At 39.9% G+C, this 21,881-nt stretch overlaps 1 protein-coding gene across 1 annotated transcript in view; it reads right to left on the bottom strand.

Annotated features, from left to right (window-relative positions):
• LOC128657582 (elongin-A-like) overlaps nucleotides 1-21,881 on the bottom strand; it is a 427,971-nt gene that overhangs the window by 293,552 nt on the left and 112,538 nt on the right. The window contains exon 5 of the mRNA XM_053711962.1: nucleotides 9,049-9,151. Within this exon, the coding sequence (XP_053567937.1) occupies nucleotides 9,049-9,151 (103 nt within the window). The remainder of the gene's footprint in view (nucleotides 1-9,048; nucleotides 9,152-21,881) is intronic.

Below are 21,881 nucleotides of genomic sequence, written 5' to 3'. Positions count from 1 at the left end.
GTCGCAAGAAGCGTGTGGAAAAACCAAGGCGCAAAATAACTGCCCATGAACTGAGAAAAGTCAAGCGTGCAGCTGCCAAGATGCCACCAGTTTGGCCATATTTCAGAGCTGCAACATCACTGGAGTGCCCAAAAGCACAGGGTGTGCAATACTCAGAGACATGGCCAAGGTAAGAAAGGCTGAAAGACGACCACCACTGAACAAGACACACAAGCTGAAACGTCAAGACTGGGCCAAGAAATATCTCAAGACTGATTTTTCTAAGGTTTTATGGACTGATGAAATGAGAGTGAGTCTTGATGGGCCAGATGGATGGGCCCGTGGCTGGATTGGTAAAGGGCAGAGAGCTCCAGTCCGACTCAGACGCCAGCAAGGTGGAGGTGGAGTACTGGTTTGGGCTGGTATCATCAAAGATGAGCTTGTGGGGCCTTTTCGGGTTGAGGATGGAGTCAAGCTCAACTCCCAGTCCTACTGCCAGTTTTTGGAAGACACCTTCTTCAAACAGTGGTACAGGAAGAAGTCTGCATCCTTCAAGAAAAACATGATTTTCATGCAGGACAATGCTCCATCACACGCGTCCAAGTACTCCACAGCGTGGCTGGCAAGAAAGGGTATAAAAGAAGAAAATCTAATGACATGGCCTCCTTGTTCACCTGATCTGAACCCCATTGAGAACCTGTGGTCCATCATCAAATGTGAGATTTACAAGGAGGGAAAACAGTACACCTCTCTGAACAGTGTCTGGGAGGCTGTGGTTGCTGCTGCACGCAATGTTGATGGTGAACAGATCAAAACACTGACAGAATCCATGGATGGCAGGCTTTTGAGTGTCCTTGCAAAGAAAGGTGGCTATATTGGTCACTGATTTGTTTTTGTTTTGTTTTTGAATGTCAGAAATGTATATTTGTGAATGTTGAGATGTTATATTGGTTTCACTGGTAAAAATAAATAATTGAAATGGGTATATATTTGTTTTTTGTTAAGTTGCCTAATAATTATGCACAGTAATAGTCACCTGCACACACAGATATCCCCCTAAAATAGCTATAACTAAAAACAAACTAAAAACTACTTCCAAAACTATTCAGCTTTGATATTAATGAGTTTTTTTGTGTTCATTGAGAACATGGTTGTTCAATAATAAAATTAATCCTCAAAAATACAACTTGCCTAATAATTCTGCACTCCCTGTATAGGACCGCTGGTCAATCAGAAGGACTCCACTTCAAAGAGAACAAAAACACTTGGTCTCATAAAAGATAAGAATCAGTCCGGATAAAAGTCCAATCACACCTGAAATGTAGAAACTGTATAGATTTTTAAACTTTGTATAAACTTATGTATATGACATAAGCATCAGATGTAGTATACATGTACCTACTCAAGTATTTGTACATAGACTTGTGGCGTTCCTGACTAAGGGAGTAGCACACATTCACATAGAGCAACAGGTACACAGACACTTGTAAATCCATGTCCAGAGAAAGGAGAGACTGTGCATACTCAAAGTAAATATAGTGCATATTAAATGAAAATTTTCATAATTAATGTCCAGTGTCTGCATGATAAATGTATGTGCATACATATAAATCACTCATGCTATGGAATAAAAGAGTAATCAATGGATCTCATCTCTAAAGGATCTCTACAAATATTAAAAATATTCATGACCAATGTCCAGAATCTGCATTAAAGAACCTTAGTGCATACAAATTAGACATAACATAGGTATAAAGAGATACCAATAGATTTCATCTCTAAAGGATCTCCACTTTTGTATATAAACAATCGGTGATGTTAGAGGATGTTATCAATAATGAACCTTAGGTTATCAGCTCAAAAAAATATTTTAAGCATTTAATCTCAGACAACTGAATAAAAAGCCCAGATTTATGTTTACGCTTACTTAGTTTGGGGAGAGCCATTAAACAAACAGTCACTATTATGTATATTTTATTTTTAATTTCAGGAGTAAAAACAGTAGTTTCCCCCATGATTGTCAAGTACAGGGAGAATTTCAGAATTCCCTCTGAACAGTAGACTGTTGCGGCTGATATACATGCAAAATTTGAAGTATATAATTTGAGCGACCGGTCATACTGCAACATCTTTGCAAATAAACATATATGTATTTATAGGGATATCAGTAACTGACTCCTCTATGTAAATAACAGTGGGGACATAAAAATGTTATTCCATGATTGTAGTTCGATAACGTTATACAATGACCTCTTATATAACAGTACAGAGAAAACCTGGTAGAGAGCCCCCTACACTATAGTAATACTCTGTCAGACACTTATACAATCTCCCAATGTAATCAGCTTCATAGCCCCCAAAATAAGATGCCCTAACTACACCCTGCCAGCTCCTATATGATTACTCAGCCCTTTCCTGGGTTTAGCAGGCACTAAAAATCAGATTGCAATCAGTTTAGAAGAAGGCCACAAATGTTGTAGCTGAAATCTAGTGACAGCCCCCAATTAAAGTAGATGTAAATGAGCAGAAATCAACATCCCAATATCACTTACAAAGGATGCAATTCCATGGTGGGAAATGAACTCTTGTTATTAGTTGAAGCAAACCAAATGCACATTGCTACCTGTAGGCAGATGATGAGCCCTTCACATCATGCAGGGGGATCACCTATCACACTCCCAGGCCCCTTTGTGATGTCGTCACAAAGGGCCTAAGGCAAGATTCACTGGTAGCTACACTAGGGAGCTGGATGGGGGGAGGTTTTCCTAACCCCTTGATATCGGCTACCATAGCAGCTACAAAGCTCCAAGACCCCTCATTTAAATAGAGAGGCCCGCAAACCAGAAAATTAAAAAATAAGTAAACCAAAAACACAGTAATCTGGTTTGCAATAGTACTGTATATGCACCACAAAAAAACTTATGTCTAGAGACTCAAAAAAAAACCATAATTTATGTAAGAACTTACCTGATAAATTAATTTCTTTCATATTGGCAAGAGTCCATGAGCTAGTGACGTATGGGATATACATGCCTACCAGGAGGGGCAAAGTTTCCCAAACCTCAAAATGCCTATAAATACACCCCTCACCACACCCACAATTCAGTTTAATAGCCAAGAAGTGGGGAGTTAAGAAAGGAGCGAAAGCATCAAATAAGGAATTGGAATAATTGTGCTTTATACAAAAAAATCATAACCACCACAAAAAGGGTGGGCCTCATGGACTCTTGCCAATATGAAAGAAATGAATTTATCAGGTATGTTCTTACATAAATTATGTTTTCTTTCATGTAATTGGCAAGAGTCCATGAGCTAGTGACGTATGGGATAGCAGATACCCAAGACTAGAGAGTCACTAGAAAGGGAGGGATAAAAGAAAGACAGCCAATTCCGCTGAATAAATAATCCACAACCCAAATCAAAAAGTTTTAATCTTATAATGAAAAAAACTGAAATTATAAGCAGAAGAATCAAACTGAATCAGCTGCCTGAAGTACTTTTCTACCAAAAACTGCTTCAGAAGAAGAAAACACATCAAAATGGTAGAATTTAGTAAAAGTATGCAAAGAAGACCAAGTTGCTGCTTTGCAAATCTGATCAACAGAAGCTTCATTCCTAAAAGCCCAGAAAGTAGAAAATGACCTAGTAGAATGAGCCGTAATCCTTTGAGGCGGGGATTTACCCGACTCTACATACACATGATGAATCAAAGACTTTAACAAAGACGCCAAAGAAATGGCAGAAGCCTTCTGACCATTCCTAGAACCAGAAAAGATAACAAATAGACTAGAAGTCTTTCTGAAATCTTTAGTAGCTTCAACATAATATTTCAAAGCTCTTACTACATACAAAGAATGTAAAGATCTTTCCAGAGAATTCTTAGGATTAGGACACAATGAAGGGACAACAATTTCTCTACTAATGTTAGAATTCACAACTTTAGGTAAAAAATTTAATGAAGTCCTCAACACCGCCTTATCCTGAGGAAAAATCAGAAAAGGAGATTCACAAGAAAGAGCAGATAACTCAGAAACTCTTCTAGCAGAAGAGATGGCCAAAAGGAACAAAACTTTCCAGGAAAGTAATTTAATATCCAGAGAATGCATAGGTTCAAACGTAGGAGCCTGTATAGCCCTCAGAACCAAATTAAGACTCCAAGGAGGAGAGATTGGTTCATATCAAGCCTGTTTATTAAGTCAAAGAATGTACAAAACAATGAATATCAGGATGATTAGCAATCTTTCTGTGAAAAAGAACAGAAAGAGCAGAAATTTGTCCTTTCAAGGAACTTGCAGACAAACCCTTATCCAAACCATCCTGAAGAAACTGTAAAATTCTAGGAATTCTAAAAGAATGCCAAGAGAATTTATGAGAAGAACACCAAGAAATGTAGGTCTTCCAAACTCTGTAATAAATCTTTCTAGACACAGATTTATGAGCCTGTAACATAGTATTAATCACCGAGTCAGACAAACCTCTATGACTAAGTATTAAGCGTTCAATCTCCATACCTTCAAATTTAATGATTTCAGATCCTGATTGAAAAATGGACCTTGAGATAGAAGGTCTGGTCTTAACGGAAGTGTCCAAGGTTGGCAACTGGCCATCCGAACGAGATCCACATACCAAAACCTGTGTGGCCATGCAGGAGCCACCAGCAGTACAAACGTACGCTCCATTAGGATTTTGGAAATCACTTTTGGAAGAAGAACGAGAGGCGGAAAGATATAAGCAGGTTGATAATTCCAAGGAAGTGACAACGCATCCACCGCTTCCGCCTGAGGATCCCTGGATCTGGACAGATACCTGGGAAGTTTTATGTTTAGATGAGAGGCCATCAGATCTATTTCTGGAAGTCTCCAGATTTGAACAATCTGAAGAAATACCTCTGGGTGAAGAGACCATTCGCCCGGATGTAACATCTGGCGACTGAGATAATCTGCTTCCCAATTGTCTATACCTGGGATGTGAACTGCAGAAATTAGACAGGAGCTGGATTCCGCCCATACAAGTATCCGAGATACTTCTTTCATAGCCTGAGGACTGTGAGTCCCCACTTGATGATTGACATATGCCACGGTTGTGACATTGTCTGTCTGAAAACAAATAAACGATTCTCTCTTCAGAAGAGGCCAGAACTGAAGAGCTCTGAAAATCGCACGGAGTTCCAAAATGTTGATTGGTAAGCTCGCCTCCTGAGAATCCCAAACCTCCTGCGCTGTCAGAGATCCCCATACAGCCCCCCAACCTGAAAGACTCGCATCTGTTGAGATCACAGTCCAGGTTGGACGAACAAAAGAGGCCCCTTGAATTAAACAATGGTGATCCAACCACCAAGTCAGAGAAGATTGAACATTGGGATTTAAGGATATTAATTGTGATATCCTTGTATAATCCCTGCACCATTGGTTCAGCATACAAAGCTGTAGAGGTCTCATGTGAAAACGAGCAAAAGGGATCGCGTCCGATGCAGCAGTCACGAGACCTAGAATTTCCATGCACAAAGCTACCGAAGGGAATGATTGAGACTGAAGGTTTCGACAAGCTGAAACCAATTTCAGACGTCTCTTTTCTGTTAGACAAAGTCATGGACACTGAATCTATTTGGAAACCCAAAAAGGTTACCCTTATCTGAGGAATCAAGGAACTTTTTGGTAAATTGATCCTCCAACCATGTCTTTGAAGAAACAACACTGGTTGATTAGTATGAGATTCTGCAGAATGTAAAGACTGAGCAAGTACCAAGATATCGTCCAAATAAGGAAATACCGCAATACCCTGTTCTCTGATTACAGAGAGAAGGGCACCGAGAACCTTTGAAAAGATCCTTGGAGCTGTTGCTAGGCCAAACGGAAGAGCAACAAACGGGTAATGCTTGTCTAGAAAAGAGAATCTCAGAAACTGATAGTGATCTGGATGGGTTGGAATATGAAGATATGCATCCTGTAAGTCTATTGTAGACATATAATGCCCTTGCTGAACAAAAGGCAGAATAGTCCTTATAGGCACCATTTTGAATGTTGGTATCCTTACATAACGATTCAATATTTTTAGATCCAGAACTGGTCTGAAGGAATTCTTCTTTGGTACAATGAACAGATTTGAGTAAAACCCCAGACCCCATTCCAGAACTGGAACTGGCACAATTACCCCAGCCGACTATAGGTCTGAAACACATTTCAGAAACGCCTGAGCCTTTACTGGGTTTACTGGAATGCGTGAGAAAAAAATCTTCTCACCAGCAGTCTTACCTTGAAACCTATTCTGTACCCTTGTGAAACAATGTTCTGAATCCAAAGACTTTGAATCGAATTGATCCAAACATCTTTGAAAATCATAACCTGCCCCCTACCAGCTGTGCTAGAATGAGGGCCGCACCTTCATGCAGATTTGGGAGCTGGTTTTGACTTTCTAAAAGGCTTGGATTTATTCCAGACTGGAGAAGGTTTCCAAACGGAAACTGTTCCTTTAGGGGAAGGGTCAGGCTTTTGTTCCTTATTCTGACGAAAGGAACGAAAACGATTAGCAGCCCTATATTTACCTTTACATTTTTTGTCCTGAGGCAAAAAGGCTCCCTTCCCCCCAGTAACAGTTGAAATTATTGAATCTAGCTAAGAACCAAATAATTTATTACACTGGAAAGAAAGAGAAAGCAAGTTATTAGCATGTTGAAGAAGTTTAATAATGCTATAAGCATTATGGTCTGACACTTGTTGCGCTAAAGCCTCCAACCAGAAAGTGGAAGCTGCAACAACATCAGCCAAAGAAATAGCAGGTCTAAGAAGATTACCTTAACATAAATAAGCCTTCCTTAGAAAGGATTCAAGTTTCCTATCTAAAGGATCCTTAAAAGAAGTACTATCTGCCGTAGGAATAGTAGTACGTTTAGCAAGAGTAGAGATAGCCCCATCAACTTTGGGGATTTTTTCCCAAAACTCTAATCTATCAGAGGGCAAAGGGTGCAATTACTTAAACCTTGGAGAAGGAGTAAATGAAGTACCCGGACTATTCCATTCCCTAAAAATTACTTCTGAAATAGCATCAGGAACTGGAAAAACGTCTGGAATAACTACATGAGGTTTAAAAACTGAATTTAAACGCTTATTAGTTTTAATATCAAGAGGACTAGACTCCTCCATATCTAATGCAATCAACACTTCTTTAAGTAAAGAACGAATAAACTCCATTTTAAACAAATATGAAGATTTATCAGTGTCAATATCTGAGGCAGAATCTTCTGAACCAGAAAGATTCTCATCAGAAATAGATAAGTCAGAATGATGGCGGTCATTTAAAAATTCATCTGAAATATGAGAAGTTTTAAAAGACCTCTTACGTTTACTAGAAGGAGGAATAACAGACAGAGCCTTCCGAATAGAATTAGAAACAAATTCTCTTACATTAATAGGAACATCCTGAACATTAGATGTTGAAGAAACAACAACAGGTAATGGATTACTACTAATGGAAATATTATCTGCGTTTGATAGTTTATCATGACAACTAAGACAAACTACAGCCGGAGGAACAGTTACCAAAAGTTTACAACAAATGCACTTCGCTTTGGTAGAACCAACATCAGGCAGGTAGTGACATCTTTCAATATGTAATAGAAAAAACAACATATAAAGCAAAATTATCAAATTTCTTAAATGGCAGTTTCAGGAATGGGAAAAAATGCAAAACAAGCTTCTAGAAACCAGAAGCAACTAAAAAGCGAGACTGAAATAATGTGAAAAAAAACTGGTGCCAAGATGACGCCCATATTTTCTGGCGCCAAAAACGTCCGTAACAAACATACGTAAAATATGACAATAACGTGAAAAATTACGAAATTTTTGCGCCAAAAAAGTCTTGCGCCAAGAATGACGCAATAAATAGAAGCATTTTCTGCACCCGTGAGCCTAACAGCCCGCAATTTAGAAAAAAAGTCCATTGAAAATTGAATTTTTAAAAGGTAAGAAAAAATATAATTCATATGCATTTTCCCAAAAAAATGAAACCGAGTCTGAAAGAAGGAATACCGATTATCCTGAATCATGGCAAATATAAGTTTAACACATATATTTAGAACTTTACATATAAAGTGCCCAACCATAGCTTAGAGTGTCATAAATAGAAATAAGACTTACTTACCCTAAGACACTCATCTACATATAGTAGATAGCCAAACCAGTACTGAAACGAGAATCAGTAGAGGTAATGGTATATAAGAGTATATCGTCGATCTGAAAAGGGAGGTAGGAGAAGAAATCTCTACGACCGATAACAGAGAACCTATGAAATAGATCCCCTAGAGGAAGACCATGGTATTCAAATAGGCAATACTCTCTTCACATCCCTCTGACATTCACTGCACTCAGAGGAAAACCGGGCTTCAGCCTGCTGCGAAGCGCATATCAACGTAGAATCTAGCACAAACTTACTTTACCACCTCCATGGGAGGCAAAGTTTGTAAACTGAATTGTGGGTGTGGTGAGGGGTGTATTTATAGGCATTTTGAGGTTTGGGAAACTTTGCCCCTCCTGGTAGGAATGTATATCCCATACGTCACTAGCTCATGGACTCTTGCCAATTACATGAAAGAAAAAATAGTATTTATTTTGTTTGTATAGTCAGGTGATCACTGTGGTAACAGTAAACACACTTGCAAGCAAAAAAAGAGCTTTTGTTTCTGTACTGCACAATGGGGCCTCTAATCTAATCCCAAAAAAACATGTGGCTACTCTTGATAATTTAGAAAAGGTGATCACAAAAGCAACAGTGGTCACTGGGCAATTTTTAATATTTCTTACTAAAAACTACACCATTTTGTTTTTACAGTTTTGGCTGCAGCTTTCTCACGTGCCATGAATTATAAATATAATAATGGCATATAGTGAACCAGAGAGACATAGATACATATACAGTATATAAAAATTTGTGTAGGTCACTCACTGAAATTTGATATACAATATAGGGTTTAAATGTAAGTGGCAAAAGGCTAAAAGAAGGCTTAGCAGTAAAAGGGTTAGGGAGTTATTTATAAATTTTAGGACCAGTTTAGGGGGAAAAAGGGATGCCACTTACCTTTGAATTCTGTGAAATGAGGTGGAGAAGAAAACATAGTATGTTCTGGTAAAAATTTGGGTAGAGGGACATTAAGCAAATCTTCTAAGGAACCTGTTTTGCCCTAAAAACAAAACAAAGTAAACATGTATTAAACTGTCGTGTGTACATGTTATTTAAACATCTTTCTAATATACTTAAAAAAAAACAAAAAAAAAAAAAACAACCACATTAAACTTTTGTGATTCAGATTTTTTTTTTTTTTAGAGCACTTATCAAATATACCTCTATTCATATCCATTGTTAAAACTTTGTTCCCTTTACATGAGACTATTATAACTAGACTACAATGTTTCTAACAAGGTTATGCGTACATTTCTCAAGACCTGCACACATGCATGAAGATGAGTCATTTTAAAGGATACAAAGAAGTAAATTGAATATAAGAAGTTAAAAAAATTGAATGATCTGAATGAGTATTTTTACCTTCTATATCCTTCAAACAAGACAAGCATTTTATTAACAAAAAAAAAAAAAAAATTATGCTTACCTGATAAATGTATTTCTTTCCGATATGGTGAGTCCACAGAATCATCAATTACTAGTGGGAATATGACTCCTGGCCAGCAGGAGGAGGCAAAGAGCACCACAGCAAAGCTACTATGTCACTTCCCTTACCCATAACCTCCAGTCATTCAGCAGAAGGGAAAATGGAAAAAGATAACACAAAGGTGTAGAGGTGCCCGAGGTTTTAGCTAAAAATAACCGTCTTAAAATAAAGGGTGGGCCCTGGACTCACCATATACAGAAATAAATAAAATTTATCAGGTAAGCATAAATTATGTTTTCTTTCCTAAGATATGGTGAGTCCACAGAATCATCAATTACTAGTGGGAACCAATACCCAAGCTAGAGGACACAGATGATTAGGGAGTGACAAGACAGGTAACCTAAACAGAAGGCACCACAGCATTTTCCCTGCAGCATGGGAAAAGCAGACAGCGCCTCCAATACCGCAGAAGATACCTGGGCAGTAATATCTTGCAAAATAACTCCAGACGGAGCATGAGAGGAAACGCAGGGCACTGCATATTCAGATGAATAGGATTGGGATGCTTGAGGAGAAAGCTGCGGCACATCTGAAACAGGAGGCTCCTGAACAGCATCCGCCTTAGCTAATGATGGCTCAGGGTCAATAAGTCTATTTCTATAAGCTAAAGTTCTTTCAATACATGAACAAAAAGGTACTGGGGGTTCCACCTGGGCATCAAAACATAAGCTACAGGTAACATCCTGCACAGCCTCCTGATCCATACTACAAAAATTATTTTTTTTTTAAACAGAGGATATAATACAGAACCAAAAAACATTCTTAAAAAAAATGTTCCCTTTAAATTTACCAAATCAAGAAAACATACCCCAGGCAACACTCTACACCTCAGCAGAATTACTGAGGTGCCCTACCTGTCCTGCAAGTTGCAACCTGCAGCAAACTGAGGAAAAAAAACAATCCCAATTACAATCCGGATTCCAGAGAAGCAAAAACAGCAAGAAGCCTTCTAAAAAGCAGAGCCATCTTAAATAACATAATTTATGTAAGAACTTACCTGATAAATTAATTTCTTTCATATTGGCAAGAGTCCATGAGCTAGTGACGTATGGGATATACAATCCTACCAGGAGGGTAAAAAGTTTAACAAACCTCAAAATGCCTATAAATATACCCCCACCACACCCACAATTCAGTTTAACGAATAGCCAAGTAGTGGGGTGATCACGAAAGGAGTAAAAAGCATCAAAGGAATTTGGAAATAATTGTGCTTTATACATAACCACCATAAAAAGGGTGGGCCTCATGGACTCTTGCCTGGGAAGTTTCTTGTTTAGATGAGAAGCCATCAGATCTATTTCTGGAAGGCCCCACATCTGAACAATTTGAGAAAACACATCTGGATGGAGGGACCATTCCCCCGGATTTAAAGTTTGACAGCTTAGATAAACCGCTTCCCAATTGTCTATACCTGGGATATGTACCGCAGAAATTAGACAAGAGCTGGATTCCACCCAATAAAGTATCCAAGATACTTCTTTCATAGCTGGGGGACTGTGAGTCCCACCCTGATGATTGACATATGCCACAGTTGCGATATTGTCTGTCTGAAAACAAATGAACGGTTCTCTCCAATAGATGCCACATCTGAAGAGCCCTGAAAATTGCACAGAGTTCTAAAATATTGATTAGTAATTTCACCTCTTGAGATTTCCAAACCCCTTGTGCTGTCAGAGATCCCCAAACAGCTCCCCAACCTGAAAGACTTGCATCTGTTGTGATCACAGTCCAGATTGAATGAACAAAAGAGGCCCCTAGAACTATACGATGGTGATCTAACCACCAAGTCAGAGAGATAGACTCACATTGGGATTTAAGGATATTAATTGTGATATCCTTGTATAATCCTTGCACTATTGATTCAGCATACAAAGCTGGAGAGGTCTCATAAGAAAACGAGCAAAGGGGATTGCATCCAATGCTGCAGTCATGAGACCTAAAACTTTCATGCACATAGCTACTGAAAGGAATGATTGACACAATCTATCTGGAAACCTAAATAGGTGACCCTTGTCTGAGGAATCGAGGAACTTTTTGGTAATCCTCCAACCATGTCTTTGAAGAAACACTAGTTGATTTGTGTGAGATTCTGCAGAATGTGAAGACTGAGCTAGTACTAAGATATCGTCCAAATAAGGAAACACCGCAATACCCCGTTCTGATTAGAGAGTAGGGCACGAGAACCTTTGAAAATATTCTTTGAGCTGTTGCTAGGCCAAATGGAAGAGCAACAAATTGGTAATGCTTGTCTAGAAAAGAGAATCTCAGAAACTGATAATGATCTGGATGAATCGGAATATGAAGATATGCATCCTGCAAGTCTATTGTGGGCATATAATGCCCTTGCTGAACAAAAGGCAGAATAGTCCTCATAGTTACCATTTTGAAAGTTGGTACTCTTACATAACGATTCAAAATTTTTAGATCCAGAACTGGTCTGAATGAATTTTCTCTTTCTTTGGGACAATTAATAGATTTGAATAAAACCCCAGACCCTGTTCCCGAAACGGAACTTGCATGATTACCCCTGAAAGATCCATGTCTGAAACACACTTCAGGAAAGCCTGAGACATTACTGTATTTGCTGGGATGTGTGAGAGAAAATCTCTTCTCACAGGAGGTCTTAGCCTGAATCATATTCGATACCCCTGAGAGACAATACTCAGAATCCATTGGATTTTGGACAGAATTTGTCCAAACATTTTTGAAAAATATTAATCTGCCCCCTACCAGCTGAGCTGGAATGAGGGCCACACCTTCATGCGGACTTGGGGGCTGGCTTTAGTTTCTTAAACGGCTTGGATTTATTCCAATTTCAAGAAGGTTTCCAATTGGAAACAGATTCCTTGGGGGAAGGATTAGGTTTCTGTTCCTTAATTTGTCGAAAGGAACGAAAACTATTAGAAGCTATAGATTTACCCTTAGGTCTTTTATCCTGAGGAAAAAAAACAAAAAAACCTCCCTCTCTCCCCCCCCCGTGACAGTTGAAATAATCGAATCCAACAGAGAACCAAATAACTTATTACCTTGAAAAGAATGATAGCAATCTAGACTTAGAAGTCATGTCAGCATTCCTAGATTTAAGCCACAAAGCTCTTCTAGCTAAAAAAATTGATTTAACATCAATTTTGATATAAAAAAAATGGCATAAAAAACAAAATGATTAACATGTTGAAGTAAGCGAACAATGCTAGACAAATCAGAATCCATTTCTTGTTGTGCTAAATTTTCCAACCAAAAAGTTGATGCAGCTGCAACATCAGCCAAAGAAATTGCAGGCCTGAGAAGATGACCAGAATATAAATAGGTTTTCCTTAGATAAGATTCACGTTTTCTATCTAAAGGATCTTTAAAAGAAGTACTATCTTCCATAGGAATAGTAGTATGTTTAGCAAGAGTAGAGATAGCCCCATCAACTTTGGGGATCTTTTCCCAAAACTCCAATGCTGGCAAAGGATACAATTTTTTAAACGAAGAAGGAATAAAAGAAGTACCAGGCCTATTCCAATCCTTAGAAATCATATCAGAAATAGCATAAGGAACTGGAAAAACCTCTGGAGTAACCACAGGAGGTTTATAAACAGAATTTAAACATTTACTAGTCTTAACAACAAGAGGACTAGTTTCCTCAATATCCAATGTAATCAACACTTAAAGAACGAATGTACTCAATTTTAACTAAATAAGTAGATTTGTCAGTGTCAATATCTGAGGAAGGATGCTCTGAATCAGATAGATCCTCATAGAAGGATAATTCAGTATGTTGTCGGTCATTTGAAATTTCATCAACTTTATGAGAAGTTTTAAAAAGACCTTTTACGTTTATTAGAAGGGGGGATGGCAGACAAAGTCTTCTGAATAGAATCAGCAATAAAATCTTTTAAATTCACAGGTATATCTTGTACATTAGATGTTGAAGGAACAACAACAGGCAATGCACTATTACTGATGGACACATTCTCTGTTTACAACAAATGCACTTAGCTTTGTTAGAACTGTTATCAGGCAGCAGGGTTCCAACAGTGATTTCTGAGACAGTATCAGATTGAAACATCTTGCAAATGTAAAAGAAAAAACAACAAAGCAAAATGATCAATTTCCTTATATGGCAGTTTCAGGAATGGGAAAAAAAATGCAAACAGCATAGCCCTCTGATAGAGAAAAAAGGCAAGAGGCATAAAGGAACGGGGTTTTAAATAATTAAGCGCTTGTGTAGAACGAACAAACTGCAAACGGAGACAGTAAATTCAGGCCGCACTCCCATAAGAATATCCTGGATGGACTCCTGTATACAATGGAGAAAAAAGGAGAGGCGACAACCATAAAACAGTATCGTCAGGATTTCTGAGGTGCAGATAGAGCCCTCTTCCCACAAATACAATATACTCACAAACGGAGCGGCACGATCAGAGTGCCAGAAGTAGCAAGTCAGGACTGTTAAGGGTCGCCCGACAGACACGCTGGGGCCAGGTACGTCACAGTGATTCCTCCAATCAATGCATATGCTGCTCCAAAACACCGGCAACAGGATCTCGATGTGTGGCAACAAAAGTTGTATAGCTAGTTACAACTAACTGACATATAAAGTGGTGATGGTAATATATAATCACAATGCAAGCGTAGGTATAAAAACAGCAATAGTTTATTAGATAAACAGCAACGCGTTTCATCAGGCTGTCCATCACATAACATTTGCTCGCACTAAATACCCTACGCTCACCTATCAGGAGGCAGTCTCAATTGCACACCTGTCTGACAAGGATGGATTTTAACCGTTTAGATGATCGTATAACAACAATACACCCAACAGATAAAATATATCAGTAAGTTTAATAATCATACTTTTAATACAAAAAAACTATAAAGAGACTGATTAAAGTGATAATATTAGTTATAATTAAAACATATGTTATTCGAAGATATAGATATTACAGGTAATTCCCAAATGAGTGTTTATATAACAATGCTATCCATATTCATAATGGGATTGGTATGGAACCATAACCAAGTCCCATCAACAAAGTGAATGATACGATTCCCAGATGGGTGTTCATATAACAGTACCATCCATATCCATAATGGGATAGGCATGGGACCATATCAAAGTCCCATCAACGTGGTGAATTATACATAATCACACAAATGTCCACTAACTAGAAAATATTTTGCTATAGTCCCAGACCTAGGGAGACCCACTGGATCACACTGTTCCAGATCACTAACATTTTGCCAGGTCTACGTTAAGATTAAGACCAGTAGGATGGAGACTCTTCAAAGTGTATATCCAGTAGGTCTCCCTCTGCCTCAACCTGGACAACATATTATACAGATGAGATATGGGAATGAATTCTATAGGACTGAGGGTGAAGCAGTCAGTAAGGCCACTATGTGAATGATTACAGTGTCTAGATACACTATGATTCTTGTAATTATTCTTCATGTTCCGTACATATTCGGACCACCTGATGCTCAATCTCCTACAGGTCCTACCTACATACTGAACCTCACAAACACAAGACAATAAGTAGACTACAAAGTGAGAAGCACAGGAAATATGTCCAATGATAGGGAATTGCTTACCTGTCACATTAGATTTGAAGACTTTGTTTGTGTGTTATTTTCGCACAAAGTTTACATCTTTTGACCCCACATCTAAAAGGAACCCACAGGTGGAACTCTTACTCGCTTGGTTTGTTAAAAATCTTATGTTTCACAATTTTACTTGGGGCCAACATCGTTTTTAGTAGAGCTGCAACACCTAATCGTCATAATCGATAATCGATTATGAAAAACAGAATTTATGTTTACCTGATAAATTTCTTTCTCCAACGGTGTGTCCGGTCCACGGTTTCATCCTTACTTGTGGGATATTCTCCTCCCCTACAGGAAATGGCAAGGAGAGCACACAGCAAGAGCTGTCCATATAGCCCCCCTCTGGCTCCGCCCCCCAGTCATTCGACCGATGGTTAGGAGAAAAAGGAGAAACTATAGGGTGCCGTGGTGACTGTAGTGTATAAAGAAAGAAAGAAATTTTTCAAACCTGACTAAAAAACCAGGGCGGGCCGTGGACCGTACACACCGTTGGAGAAAGAAATTTATCAGGTAAACATAAATTCTGTTTTCTCCAACATTGGTGTGTCCGGTCCACGGTTTCATCCTTACTTGTGGGAACCAATACCAAAGCTTTAGGACACGGATGAAGGGAGGGAGCAAATCAGGTTACCTAAACGGAAGGCACCACGGCTTGCAAAACCTTTCTCCCAAAAATAGCCTCCGAAGAAGCGTAAGTATCGAATTTGTAAAATTTGGCAAAGTATGCAGGGAAGACCAAGTCGCTGCCCTACAGATCTGATCAACAGAAGCCTCGTTCTTGAAGGCCCATGTGGAAGCCACAGCTCTAGTAGAATGAGCTGTAAATTGTTCAGGAGGCTGCCATCCAGCAGTCTCATAAGCCAATCGGATGATGCTTTTCAGCCAAAAGTAAAGAGAGGTAACAGAAGCTTTCTGTCCTCTCCTCTTAACAGAATAGATGACAAGCAAAGAAGATGTCTGTCTGAAATACTTCATTTTTTCTAAATAGAATTTCAAAGCACGAACTACATCTAAATTATGTAACAAGCGTTCCTTCTTCGAAACTGGATTCAGACACAGAGAAGGAACCACTATTTCCTGGTTAATATTCCTGTTGGAAACCACTTTTGGAAGAAAACCAGGCTTTGTACGTAAAACTACCTTATCTGTATGGAATACCAGATAGAGTGAACACACTGCAAAGCAGACAATTCAGAAACTCTTCTAGCAGAAGAAAAAGCAACCAAAAACAGAACTTTCCAAGATAGTAACTTAATATCTATGGAATGTAAGGGTTCAAACGGAACCCCTTGAAGAACTGAAAGAACTAAATTTAGACTCCATGGAGGAGTCAAAGGTCTGTAGACAGGCTTGATTCTGACTAAAGCCTGTACAAACACCTGTACATCTGGCACTGCTGCCAGACGTTTGTGCAACAAAACAGACAGAGCAGATATCTGTCCTTTTAGAAAACTAGCTGACAAACCTTTATCCAACCCTCTTGGAGAAAGGAAAGTACCCTTGGAATTTTAATTTTACTCCAAGAGTATCCCTTGTAGTCGCACCAACAGATATATTTTTTCCATATCTTATGGTAAATTTTCCTAGTCACAGGCTTCCTGGCCTGAATCAGAGTATCTATAACCGAATCTGAAAACCCACACTTAGATAGAATCAAGCATTCAATTTCCAAGCAGTCAGTTGCAGAGAGACTAGATTTGGATGTTCGAATGGACCTTGTACTAGAACGACCAAGGCGCCACCAATGCATCCACTAGTGTCGCCTTGGGATCCCTGGATCTGGACCCGTATCGAGGAACCTTGGAGTTCTGACGAGACGCCATCAGATCCATATCTGGAATGCCCCATAGTTGAGTTAACTGGGCAAAGACCTCCGGGTGGAGTTCCCACTCCCCCGGATGGAAAGTCTGACGACTCAAATAATCCGCCTCCCAGTTGTCTACTCCTGGGATGTGAATTGCAGATAGATGGCAGGAGTGATCCTCCGCCCATTTGATGATCTTGGATACCTCTCATCACCAAGGAACTCTTTGTTCCCCCCTGATTGATGTACGCTACAGTCATGTTGTCCGACTGGAACCATATGAATTTGGCCTTTGTCAGGTGAGGCCAAACCAGGAGCGCATTGAATATCGCTCTCAGTTCTAAAATGTTTATCGGAAGAAAAGACTCTTCTCGAGACCATAAACCTTGAGCTTTCAGAGAGTCCCAGACCGCGCCCCAGCCTAAGAGACTGGCGTCGGTCGTGACGATGACCCACTCTGGTCTGCGGAAACTCATTCCCTGAAACAGGTGATCCTGAGACAACCACCAGCGGAGAGAATCCCTGATTACCTGGTCTACTTGAATCTGGGGAGACAAGTCTGCATAATCCCCATTCCACTGTTTGAGCATGCACAGTTGTAATGGTCTTAGTTGAATTCGAGCAAAAGGAACTATGTCCATCGCTGCGACCATTAATCCTATTACTTCCATGCACTGAGCTATGGAAGGCTGCAGAATAGAGTGAAGAACTTTACAGGCGCTCAGAAGTTTTGATTTTCTGACCTCTGTCGGGAAGATCCTCATTTCCATAGAATCTATTGTTCCCAGAAAGGGAACTCTTGTTGACGGGAACAGGGAACTCTATTCTACGTTCACCTTCCACCCGTGAGATCTGAGAAAGGCTAGAACAATGTCTTGTATGGGCCTTTGCTTTGGAAAGAGACGACGCTTGGGTTAGAATGTCGTCTAGATAAGGTGCTATAGCAATGCCCCTCGGTCTTAATACCGCTAGAAGGGACCCTAGCACCTTTGTGAAAATTCTGGGAGCAGTGGCTAAACCGAATGGAAGAGCCACGAACTGTCTTTCCAGGAAGGCGAACCTCAGGAACTAATGGAGATCTTTGTGGATAGGAATATGCAGGTACGCATCCTTTAAATCCACGGTAGTCATGTATTGACCCTCCTGGATAGTTGGAAAAATCTTCCTTGTTCCGTTATTGGAACTGGGTGTATCACTCCCATCTTAACTATGTCTCCTACGCAGTGTAAGAATGCCTGTCTCTTCATCTGGTCTGAAGATAAGCGAGACATGTGGAACCTTCCCTTTGGAGGAAGTTCCTTGAATTCTAGAAGATATCCCTGAGAGACTATTCTAGTGTCCAGGGATCCGGAACATCTCTTGCCCAAGCCTGAGCAAAGAGAGAGAGTCTGCCCCCTACTAGATCCGGTCCCGGATCGGGGCTACCCCTTCATGCTGTCTTGGTAGCAGCAGCAGGCTTTTTGGCCTGTTTACCCTAGTTCCAACCTTGCAATGGTTTCCATACTGGTTAAGGTTGGGAAGTGTTGCCTTCTTGCCTGGAGGCCGAGGAGTTAGGAATTGGTCCGTTCCTGAAATTGCGAAAGGAACGAAAATTAGATTTGTTCTTAGCCTTAAAAGGCCTATCTTGTGGGAGGGCATGTCCCTTTCCACCAGTAATGTCTGAAATAATCTCTTTCAATTCCGGCCCGAATAGGGTCTTACCCTTGAAAGGAATATTAAGCAATTTGTTCTTGGACGACACATTCGCCGACCAGGATTTTAGCCAAAGCACTCTGCGCGCCACTATAGCAAACCCTGAATTTTTCGCCGCTAACTTAGCTAATTGAAAAGCGGCATCTAAAAGAAATGAATTAACCAACTTAAGTGCGTGAATTCTGTCCATTACTTCATCATATGGAGTCTCCCTTTGAAGCAAATTTTCCAGTTCCTCGAACCAAAATACACTGCGGTAGTGACAGGAATAATGCACGAGATTGGTTGAAGAAGGAAGCCCTGCTGAATAAATTCTTTTTTAACAGTCCTTCTAATCTTTTATCCATAGGATCTTTGAAAACGCAACTGTCCTCAAAAGGAATAGTTGTGCGCTTAGCTAACACTGAAAGCGCCCCCTCAACCTTAGTAACAGTCTGCCATGTGTCCTTTCTAGGGTCGACAATGGGGAATATTTTCTTGAATATAGGAGGTGGAACAAAAGGTATACCTGGCTTTTCCCACTCCTTAGTCACTATGTCCGCCACCCGCTTGGGTTATCGGAAAGGCATCAGCGTGCACTGGAACCTCCAAGAATTTGTCCATCTTGCACAATTTCTCTGGAATTACCAGAGAATCACAATCATCTAGAGTAGTTAGGACCTCCTTAAGCAGGGCGCGGAGGTGTTCTAACTTAAATTTAAAAGTCACAATATTAGTGTCTGCCTGCTGAGAAACTTTTCCTGAATCAGAAACTTCCCCTTCAGACAGGCCCTCCCTCACTGCTATACTCAGATTGATGTGAGGGAACAACTGATAAATTGTCCTCAGCGCTAACCTGCTCATCTTCTGTATTTAAAAACTGAGCAATCACTCTTTCTAGAATAGGATGGCAGTTTGGATAATAGATTTGCTATAGAATTACCCATCACTGCAGTTAATTGCTGCATAGTAACCAGCATTGGCGCGCTAGATGTACTAGGTATCGCCTGCACGGGCAAAACTGGTGTTGACACAGAAGGAGAGGATGATAAACTATCCCCTCTACCTTCACATGAAGAATCATCCTGGGCAATCTTATTAAATGTGACAGTACTATCCTTACTTTGTTTGGACGCTATGACACAATTTGCACAAAACATTAATAGGGGGAACCACCTTGGCTTTCATACATACAGAGCATAAGCTATCTGAAGGTACAGACATGTTAGACAGAATATGGCAGGCTAATAATGCAATAAAAACGTTTTTAAAGAAAAGTGTTACTGTCTCTTTAAATAATAAACAAGCACACTTTATTTCTGAAAGTTTGAAAAACTATGAAGGCAATGTCCGATTTTTATAAAATTTACACCGCAGAGTCCTAGTGCCTTGAAAGTATTGCACACCAAGTTTCAAGACTTTAACCCTTAAAATGAGCAAAACGGAGCTATTTGTTCAAATAAACAATTTTATCACACAACAATCACTGCCACAGCCTTGCTGCGGCTTTTTACCTTCCCTTAAAGTGATTCAGCACTGAAATAAACCTTCCTGAGTCCGTTTTCTTTACCCACAGGACCCTCAAATGAAGCTGCATGCACTGCCAAGGAAATAAACTACGCAATTGAGGCGCGAAAACGGGGCCTCCTCCATCTGCATTACCAGAGTGAAGGGGCCTTTCTGACTAAAGTAGTAGTCTAACTAGATGCCAGGCGAAAAAAACGTTCCCAAAAGTGCTTTTTTAACACAAAAAAACCACTCTAAATGTCCAATAAATCTGATATAAACCAATCGATTTAGCCCACAATAGTGTCAACCAGTATAGAGCCCATTTATAAGCCTTAATCTGTTATGAATCTAAGAAAATGGCTTACCGATCCCCTAAGGGAAAAACTGACAGTCTTCTAGCATTAACATGTCTTGTTAGAAATATGACTAATGGTACCTGAAGCAGATAAGTCTGCAAACTGTTCCCCCCAACTGAAGTTCTCTGGGCTCAACAGTCCTGCGTGGGAACAGCAATTGATTTTAGTTACTGCTGCTAAAATCATACTCCTCTTTTAACAGAAATCTTCTTCATTTTCTGTTGTAGAGTAAATAGTACAAACCGGCACTATTTTAAAATAACAAACTCTTGATAGAAGAAATAAAAAACTACAACTAACACCACAAACTCCTCACCATCCCCGTGGAGATGCTACTTGTTCAGAGCGGCAAGAAGAATGACTGGGTGGCGGAGCCAGAGGGGGGGCTATATGGACAGCTCTTGCTGTGTGCTCTCCTTGTCATTTCCTGTAGGGGAGGAGAATATCCCACAAGTAAGGATGAAACTGTGGACCGGACACACCAATGTTGGAGAAATAGTTGTCAACGAATCTCATAATTGATTAATCGATTAGTTGGTTTGCAATTAGTTGGTCTGTGCACAACACCAGCTGCTTCACTCCAATGAACTCCTGCATATGGTAATCTACAAATACAAGAAGAGACAGATGCGCCACATGGCCCAATATTGTTTGATCCAAAATGAACAGATGAATATATAAGGACTAGACTCACATTTGAGAGAGGACCTCAATCAGTGCTATAGAGGCAAACTGGGATCTATTACAGTCACCCAGCAGACCAAACTCCTGCAAAGATGTAGTATCTGTATTCAAAACGATGAGAGACACAGGTGCCCACATGGCCTAGTACAGCAGGAACAATGGTGATATAGAGCTAAATGATGAGAGGTACTCACAATAGTTGTAGCATCTCCCTTGATGCTATAGGAGCAGGATGGGGTCAATTCAGTCACCCACCAGACTTAGTCGGAGGCACTCTGGACAGGATAGATCCAGCAGTCAGCCAAGACAGAATTCCTTAGCGCAAGGGACAACTCACAAAAAAGATGGTAGCAAGTGTACCAAGAAAATTTTTTATTTAAAAAGTTAAAAACACAGGCAACGAGTTTCTCAGCTCAAGGCCGTTTCATCAGCTGAGAAACGTGTCGCCTGTATTTTTAACTTTTTAAATAAAACTTTTTCTTGGAACACTTTCTACTTTTTTGTGAGTTGTCCCTTGCGCTAAGGGATTCTGTCTTGGCTGACTGCTGGATCTATCCTGTCCCAAGTGCCTCCGACCAAGTCTGGTGGGTGACTGAATTGACCCCATCCTGCTCCTATAGCATCAAGG

This window comes from Bombina bombina, chromosome 4, assembly GCF_027579735.1.
Source record: "Bombina bombina isolate aBomBom1 chromosome 4, aBomBom1.pri, whole genome shotgun sequence".
NCBI classification, from domain to species: domain Eukaryota; kingdom Metazoa; phylum Chordata; class Amphibia; order Anura; family Bombinatoridae; genus Bombina; species Bombina bombina.
Note: the sequence above shows the minus strand (reverse complement) of the source record. Positions and strands in the feature narration are given on the sequence as shown.